The sequence below is a fragment of the Oratosquilla oratoria genome, chromosome 13 (genome assembly GCF_046742065.1).
Source record: "Oratosquilla oratoria isolate Oo_2021 chromosome 13, ASM4674206v1, whole genome shotgun sequence".
Lineage (NCBI taxonomy): Eukaryota > Metazoa > Arthropoda > Malacostraca > Stomatopoda > Squillidae > Oratosquilla > Oratosquilla oratoria.
This window is the reverse complement of record NC_134789.1, coordinates 62429658-62439372: the sequence shown is the minus strand read 5'-3', so window position 1 is coordinate 62439372 and position 9715 is coordinate 62429658. Positions and strand designations below refer to the sequence as shown.

The following is a 9715-nucleotide window of genomic DNA, read 5'->3' as shown; positions in this document are numbered from 1 at the left end:
GAAAAAATTCATGTCAAAGTTTCATAAGAATTCTTTTGCTCACATTTGCAAAAAAAAAAAAAAAAAAAAAAAGTGCATTTGTTTTCCCTCTAGTGACACATGATTTCAAGTTATGACATTTTATACTTCTCAAACTTATTCTGGTGTTCGTACTATCCATGTATGATGGTATTCTATTTTAGTTTAGTAAAAATCAATCAGATAAACAATCAGTTTTTAGAAACGGCTACTCGACTAGAAACCATTTGCAGGCAGTTGATTAACTAATCGAGAAAACGGCAATACAATAGACTTGTGTTTAGCTTTTGTAGATTACGAAAAGTTTTTAGACTCTGTACAACAAATGGTAATACTAAATTCAATTCGCAAAAACTACAGATGAACACAATGTAAGGATTCTAGAGAACATCTTTACAAAAAGTACTACTGTAAGTCTAAAAGGAGAGAGGTTGGAGGAAGTTTTAGGTGTTTGGGGTCGCATGTAGCAGAAAAAGGAGGAATGGAGGTGGAGGTAAATTGTAGAGTGAGAGAAGTAAGTAAATGCCTTGAGGGACTGAAAAGTGTTATAAAAAATAGACAACTGAGATTTGATAGAAAGAGGAGATTGTATGAATGGGTGATTGTGCCGATGGTATTGTATGGGGCACAGATTTGGAATTTAGGAGAGGCAGAGAGGATAAGTTTAAATGTGTTTGAGATGAAATGTCTGAGAAATATGGTTGGGGTTACTAGGTTGGATAGATTGAGAAACGAGGAGAGAAGGAGAGCGGGAGTGGAAAAGGAGATGACAAATAGGGCTGATGAAAGATTATTAGGATGGTTTGGACATATAGGAAGAATAAGTGAAGAGAGATTAATAAAAGAATTGCGGAAGGCAAAGGTGGAGGCAGTGAACTTGAAGGGACGACCGACGATGAGATGGGTGGATGGGGTGAAGGGTGTGCTGAACTAGAAAGAAATGTCTGTTGAGCAAGCAAGGGAAAGGGCAGGAGAGATAGGGATGAGTGGAAAGAGACTGTGATGATACTCTTATGCAACTTAGATAACACGTTTTTAGAAAAATCTGAGTGCGAGAGGGACTTGGGAGTTCTGGTGAGTCCGGACCTTAAAACCAGGAAGCAGTGCATTAGCGCCAGAAATAAAGCAAACAGCGCATTAGGCTTCATTGCTAGGACGGTAACGAATAGAAGTGCAGAGGTAATTATTAAACTCTATCTAGCGATAGTTAGACCCATCCTTGACTATGCGGTACAGTTTTGGTCTCCGTCCTACAGAATGGACATAAATTCACTAGAATCAGTACAGAGAAGAATGACCAAAATGATACAAGGACTCGGAAATTTGCCTTACGAAGAGAGGCTTAGGCACCTAAACTTACACTCTCTGGAAAGACGCAGAGTGCGGGGTGATCTAATAGAAGTGTTCAAGTGGATCAAAGGCTATAACAAGGGTGATGCAAACAAGGTCATCATAATAAACAACAGGCCAGGACTCGAAGTAATGGGTATAAACTGGACAAATTTAGATTTAAGAAGGAAATAGGCAAGAATTGGTTTACAAATAGGGTGGTCGATGAATGGAATAAACTTAGTAACCACGTAGTAAGCGCTGAAACTATCAGTTGTTTTAAAAAAACGATTAGACAACTTTATGGATGGGGATGACAGGTGGTGATGGATACGGAGCTGCCTAGTGTAGGCCTTATGGTCTTTTGCAGTCTCCTTTATTTCTTATGTTCTTATGTAAGCAAGAGACGGGCGGGGCATGGGTTAGTAGGAGGTGCTCATGTGTGAATGACATTCTGACGCAGTACGAAGGGATTTCTCCCCGTCTTCTCTTTTTCTGCATGAAGGGGATGGAGAGGAGGTGTCGCAGATTAAGTGAAGCGGCCTTGCTGTGGATGTACTGTCTTGGTGTATTGCGTTTGACCCAGGGCACTTGGCGGATGCAGGGACAACCCGTCATCCATGAGGAGGTGAGATGGGAAGGATGGAGGAGAGTGAAATGGGTAGGAATAGGTACGTGCCTCTGACTTACCTATCTCCTTTATAAGGGGGAAAAGCTCTTGCTATATAGATAGAATAGACTACTGTAATTCGACATCAATATACAGAAAATATATATCCAAAAAAAAGAGTACGTGCAATGGCATTTCACCCAAGCTATTTATAATTTAGGAGAACCAGCAGTACTATTGTTGCATCTTATTATACGGTTAAGACGGGTCTTGAGGTCATTTGTTGGATTTTTCGTGATCTGCTTGAATTTTGTAGTGTCTCCCAGTATGTTCATCATTTTGTTCATGTAGTCCTCTTTGTCCAAAATCACAAAGATGGAAGATTTGTCAGCCCGACGAATTACAATAGCGTCATTATCTTGTAATTCCTTAGCTGCAGCTTTTAATTTAGGACTGAGGAGAGAACTGCGAAAGTGCCCTCTTGATGTGTTGGCTTCTCTGATAATTTCAGCTTGGAGGTCTGGAGACGTCGTAACCTTTTTGTTTCGCTCTAACTGTTGAATGTCATCCAGTAATATCTCCAACTCGATACGCTTATCCATAGATTTGCGTTTGCTGATGTAATGACAATTGAGTCCCAAATTTAGGAACTTCCGTTGGTTTTCTGTTAAATTCGTGCTGCTAAGGTTAATGAACTGATCAATCTAGTGTGGTACCGCGACGGGCCCGCCATATAAGGCAAAAAGCTTCCGACCTATTCTCCTTCTAGATTTGTCAAGGTGAGCACTGGTGACATAGGCAAGTGCGTTATTGACATTAGAGCTCATCTCTTCAGGGGGACTCGCTGCGTTCCATTTCCGGTACAAGCTGACTAATTCAGATTTCAGGTTAGTCACGATTTCTTCTTTCTTATCTAGTTCTTCTAGATAAGAACGGTGCTAGTGAGTGCCCAGAGAAATACCGCAGGAATGTGGTAAATTCCTTTGTTAAGAGAGCACTTACACATTCTTCAACTTGGACTACCACCAATGCTGAATTACAGAGAGTCTCACAACTACTTGCCAATAACGGTTACCCAAAACAATTAGTTGATGAGACAATAAAGCAACACCTAGACAGTTTCTTGACACAAGCCCTCTCAACAACAGAAAAACTTTGCCATATTTCCCTCATCTACAAGAACTTCATGTCTTCCGCATATAAAGAAGACGAAAAGGCTTTAAAAACGATCATAAGCACACATGTGATCCCTACAGACCCCAATGCCATCATGAAGCTCATAATTTTTTACAAAACAAAAAGAACATCAAGCCTCATCATGAAAAATAGTTGCCTCCCACAGACAAGGCCTTTACAAGAGGTGAATCTTATATACCAATTTCTTTGCAACTTTGGTGACTGCAGTCGCCTGACCTCACAGTATATAGGTTCAACCACTACCACCTTGTCAAAAAGGATGACGGCAAATTTGCAGGATGGAGCCATACTCCGTTACACCAGTAATACACATGGACACTCCCTCACCAGGCAACAACTAGAAACGCAAACAACAATACATACATGATTAACTTTACAAACGCATTTGTGTGCATTACGTATCCAAACCAATGGAAATGTGTTTTTTTCTTATCAAATACCATTTATAAACAAGCTGTTTGGTACTTAAATTTTGTCTTTATTCCCGGTAGTAGACAAAAGCCATTGAATAAACTTGTCCTACTTGAAGGTAATTTAATCTATTTATTTTCTTGATATACAATGCTTTAATAATTTTTCATAGTTACTGTATGCATTATGAATATAAATAACAAGAAAACTATTTTCTATAGAAGCTGGAGATACTTTAGCTGCTTTTTGTTTACAGTACTGATGGTCTTGATGCTACCCTAAAGGTCACGCAGGTAGAGAACGTTTAAAAAACAGTGACTAACTGGAATGCGAGTTTTACCATTGCCATTTGATTGTATTTCTGTTCAAACAAATTCAAAACTATCATCATTTAGAAATACTATTTTCTTTTTGTTATGTGCCTAATTATCAAAAGTTTAAGAGGCTTAAATGTGGGGAAATCGATATCTCTGCTGGTACAGTATTCAAGGCATCATATTTGTTTTTTAAATAAAAGTACCGAACGAAAATCTCTGACGCGTGTATCTAGCCAAGAGAGCTTGGGACAGATGTATATAAGGAGGAGAAGGAATGAGAGGAGTTACAAATTATTTGGTACTCCAGACAACATGAAGGCTCTCGTAAGTCACTACTACATGTTTCTGATGTAATACTATTGCCATGTTTATTTTCATATTTTACCAAACTAACTCTTGTTAGAGCATATACTCTATGAAAAAGTTTGGTTATTTTTAGTTGTATAAGCAGTTTAATTGGGTTACTTATTTTGCAGATCCTCCTGCCCCTGGTTGCCTGTGTCAGCGCACAGGTACTTCTACCCTACAACAACTTTGCACCCAATAGAAGAATCAATATGGCAGACATCTACCCATCGTCACAGTTTTATGCACAGGGAGACATGGGCCAATTCAGCTTTGGACATTCCTCTCTCGACAACACTCGATCCGAGGTTCGCCTGTGGAACGGTCAGGTGCTCGGTCACTACACCTACATCGACCCCAATGGACAACCCGCCATCACTTATTACGAGTCTGGACCCTATGGCTACCGTGTACTTGGCTCCAACCGTCTTCCCGAGGCTCCCAAATACACAAAGGAGGTTGCTGAAGCTCGTGCCAATTTCGACAAAACCTACAAGGAAGTCGCAGCTGCTGGACCCACACAATCCTTCGTGGATTACACAAAGGAGGTAGCTGATGCTCGAGCTGATTTCGCCAAGACCTATGAGAAAGCCGCTGGTCGTGCTTAATGTGGACTCCGCAACATGAAAAAAGAGTAATGATTACAAGATGAACACCTGCAGCTGCAGCGAGCGCAGCTGGATCTGTGGCCTCACAACCAAGTACATTCTGAAGCCCAAAGCTTACACTTTCGTTTTCCTTCTTATTACTCCGACTGTGGCTGAAGCAACCACTTCATGTAGCAGCTGTAGCCTCTCCGTACCTCTTCAACCACATAAGGACCACCTCACCCCTTCTACTTTAACAATTTGGTTCTGCACTTCCCGTCACATACAAAGGTTTTTCCATTCCTTACATTAACCCAACCTCCTTAAATTCCGTTCATTTTAAAGCCATAATAAAGCTATTGCCAAATATTATATCTTAATAAGTTCAAGAATTCTTGCAAGCATGAATTATGAACAAAAGGTTTAGGGTGTTATCTCCTTAGGTGTCATTTCAAGACAGCGTATCAAGAATAAATCTCTAACTCTTCTAAAAAGATGTATTTTCTCTGATCCACGTCTCATGATAGCTATTGATTACTTAATCAATGATAAGTATAAACAATTCTTCACGGTTACTCCGGGCAAGGCTCCATCCAGCCACCCTTCCCATTCCAAAGAGCTCTCAGTAGGACCATAGAATAGTAGGCCCTTGCAGTAGAGCTCTCAGTAGGACCATAGAATAGTAGGCCCTTGCAGTTAGAAATCAAAAATAGATTCGAAACCCTAAGAACTAACGAAGACACCGTGGAAGATATTAATTTGAGTTTAGTGAATATAATTAGGGAATCGGCAGAGAAAGTAGGAAATACAAAAAGCATTAGAGAAAACAAATACTCCAAAGCTCCAAATGACCTAACTATAAGAAGAAGGACCATGCAGATTAAAAGTAGGAATGACGAAATAGAAAGAGTAGAACTAAATAAGCTTATCAACAAAAGGCAGAGGCTAGAGAAAAGAAAGACAACCATGAATGGAATAGAGAAAGCTATTCGGAAAGATAAAAGTATTAAAAAGGCCGAGTGCAGACATGCTTTAGGAAGACAGCAAATGATATGTTTGAAAGATAGAAATGGAGAAATCATTAAATGCAGGGACAGAATGGTAAAAAGAGTAGAAGAATTTTACCAAAAGTTTTATTCGTCGAAGACTGTAGTTGAGTCAGTAAATTCATGTGTAGACGTTAGTAGTTTACCTGAGATTACAAAGAAGTAGAATTTTCTCTAAAAACTATGAAACGAGGAAAAGCACCTGGAGAAGATGGTATATCGATAGATCTGTTGAAAGACGCAGGTAAATTAGCTTATATTAAATTAGCTGACTTGTACACCCAGTGCTTACGTCAAGAAAGCGTTCCTGATGCGTGGTGTAATGCTATAGTGATTTTCCTTCATAAAAAATAAATCAGAAGGACCTTAGTAACTATCGACCGATTAGCTTGCTGTCAAATGTATTTAAAGTATTCTCCAAGATCCTTACAAATAGACTGAGCCAAGTTTTTTATGGAAACCAACCGAGAGAACAGGCAGGATTTAGGAGCGGATATTCGACTCTTTGACCATCTGCAGGCGATAAACCAACTAATCGAGAAAACGACAGAGTACATTATACCTCTGTGTTTAGCTTTTTTCGATTACGAGAAGCAAATAGCAGTACTAAACTCGCTACGCAAGCAGGGTACATACGAACAGATCGTAAGAGTTTTAGAAAAGATTTATGCGAAAGGTACCACTATAATTCAACTACATAAAGATACAGAAAAGATCAAGATCCAGAAAGGATTATAGCTTGCTTGGAAGATATTTTCAGAAGATTGAGTTGGGAAAAGAAAGGTTTAAAGATTAATGGCGAATATTTGAACCACCTAATATTTGCGGATGATATTATTCTCATTTCAGAAAAAAGCAGAAGATTTGCAAGATATGCTGAGTGATCTAAACAAGGAAAGTCTCAAAGTAGTTTAAAAATGAAAAAGAGTAAAACAAAAGTAATTTTCAACACGAAAGTTCAAAGTAAAGAGACTGTAATTGATGGTGAGAGTCTTGAAGAAGTTGAGGAGTATAATTACTTAAGGCAAATGGCGAAAGTGACAAGAAATCATGATAATGAAATAGAGAGACGCATTACAATTGGTTGGAAAGTGTTTGGTAAGTATAATGAAATCGTGAGAGGCTCTCTACCTTTATGTTTGAAACGTCAAATTTACAATCAGTGCATTCTGCCAGCAATAATTTACGGGTGTGAGACTTAAAAACTAACGAAGGCAATGGAAACAAAGCTAAGGACTGCACAGAGAAGAATGGAGAGATCAATGATGGGACACTGAGACACCGAAAGAGAGCAAGTTGGGTGAGAGAGCAGACTAGAGTGAAAGATGTTGTGGGGGCAGTAAAAGAGAGGAAGTGGAATTGGGCAGGTAAGTTAGTGCTAACGACTGACGAGCGATGGAGCAAGTGCGTTACAGAGTGGACGCCGCGAGATAGGAAGCGTGGAAGAAGGAAGACCAGACAGAAGGTGGAGAGACGAGATCGAGATATTTGCAGGAGGGACGTGGCAGAATATTGCTTGGTAGTGTGAATCATGGAATTCTATAAAGGAGGCCTTTGTTCAGCAGTGGACTCAGGATGGCTGATTTGATTGACTGATTGATTGATTGATTGATTGATTGATTGATTGATTGATACATATATGTATATTATATATATATATATATATATACATGCATACACTGATTACAGTGCTCAAGGTGTATTATCAAGTAATAAGAAATATTCATATATGATAGTTGTTTCAGTGACAGTTAATGCGAAATACTGCACATTCATTTCACTAATCAATTACCGTTTTATGATATTAAAGATCACCCATCATTTCTATAAAGTACACAATATTTACTTCAGAAAATTTGTGTAAAAAACTCGTTCTAAACTCCATAGATACATGATGCATTAGATTGCTTTTTGTCTTCAACCCTCCCTTTTCTTGCTATACCGATCTGAACCCTATATGCATGTGCATAAAAACTAAAGTAGTAGGATATACCATGGAAGTGGGGGAAGTTCTGTTATCCTTCGTATGTAAGCCTACTTAAAATAGAACAAAAAAAAATCATGACAAAAGATAGTTTCAAAAGAATAAAGTTGTCAGACACATTTTAGTCAGCTGTGCAGACTGAAGAAGACAGGTGTTCTGAAAATGTTTTACATAAGATATTCAAGGTGATTTACTCACGTGAGCGAAAAGATCTGGAGCACCTGCACGAACGTTAGGCCAGGCGGTGTATATATAAGGACGAGTCAAAATGACAATGACAGAAGACCAATTCACAAATACACTCTCATAATATTCACAAGATGCCTTAATGTCACTTGGAGTAACTCTATTTGTATATGTTCAAATATGCACTTGTTTCATCTACATTGTATTAGAAATTTCATGTCGCCATTTTCTTTACAGCTTCTTCTACCCCTGGTTGCCTGTGCCACTGCACAGGTAATCATGCCCTACAACGCCTACATGCCATACAAGACCGTCCGCATGGCAGACATCTACCCCTCATCCCAGTTCCACGCACAAGCCGACATGGGCCAGTTCAGTTTCGGACACTCTTCCCTCGACCAGTCCCGCTCCGAAGTTCGCCTGTGGAACGGACAGGTCCTCGGCCACTACTCCTACATCGACCCCAACGGTGAGCCCGCCATCACCTACTATGAGGCTGGACCCAACGGCTACCGCGTTCTCGGCTCCAACCGTCTTCCCGAGGCTCCCGAATACACAAAGGAGGTCGCCGATGCTCGTGCTGACTTTGCCAAGACCTACGAGAAAGTAGCAGCTGAAGGCCCTTCACAATCCTTCGCTGACTACACCAAGGAGGTTGCTGACGCCCGTGCTGATTTTGCTAAGACCTACGACGAAGCCGCAGGCCGTGCATAGGGCAACCTATTCTTCCCTACTCTTTCCTTAAACATGGAGGAGGGTGCTGACGACAAGATCACGCCTACAGTTCCAACAACCAAACCCAACCAGTGATTTTACAATGTCTTGACCTGCAGAAGTGTTCTTCCCTTTACTTTAGCAGTACATGAGGTAGTCCGCACCTAGAGCGGAGGCAATGTCGTCATGCCCCCTCCACTTATACATTCCCTGATACTTTCCACCGTTACAACCAGGCACAGCTCTTCCCTTCCCATGACCTACAGCTCTGGCGCTACACCTTACCTCACACACTCTTTCAACAATTTCCCTCCCCTCAAGACCGCACATAACACAGAAAAATATTATTATCTTTTTTATAGGCTATGCCCTTGCTATATCTTCTGAAGTTTATGGTACAAAAAATAAATTTATACACCATATAAAGTTGTTTATTTCCATGATAGTAGATTGATGATGGACACGATCATTGAAATGTAATTGGATATTGAAAAATTAATGTCAAAGTTTCATAAGAATTCTTTTGCTCATATTTGCAAAAAAAAAAAAAAAAAGTGCATTTGTTTTCCCTCTAGTGACACATGATTTCAAATTATGACATTTTATGCTTCTCAAACTTTTTCTGGTGTTCGTATTAGCCATGTATGATGGTATTCTATTTTAATTCAAAGCATTTTTTAAATGAAAGAAGTAAAAATCAATCAGATAAACAATCAGTTTTTAGAAACGGCTACTCAACTAGAAACCATTTGCAGGCAGTTAATTAACTAATCGAGAAAACGGCAATACAATAGACTTATGTTTAGCTTTGTAGATTACGAAAAGTCTTTGGACTCTGTACAACAAATGGTAATACTAAATTCAATACGCAAAAAATACAGATGAACACAATATAAGGATTCTAGAGAATATCTTTACAAAAAGTACTACTGGAAGTCTAAAAGGAGAGAGGTTGGAGGAAGTTTTAGGTG

At 39.5% G+C, this 9715-nt stretch overlaps 1 protein-coding gene across 1 annotated transcript; it reads left to right on the top strand.

Moving 5' to 3' along the window:
- The first annotated feature begins 4194 nt into the window (after positions 1-4194).
- LOC143032264 (cuticle protein 6-like) lies at positions 4195-4835 on the top strand. Its single transcript, XM_076196737.1, has 2 exons — positions 4195-4206; positions 4359-4835. The coding sequence occupies exons 1-2, from the start codon at positions 4195-4197 to the stop codon at positions 4833-4835; spliced, it is 489 nt and encodes a 162-aa protein (XP_076052852.1).
- The last annotated feature ends 4880 nt before the right edge of the window (positions 4836-9715 follow it).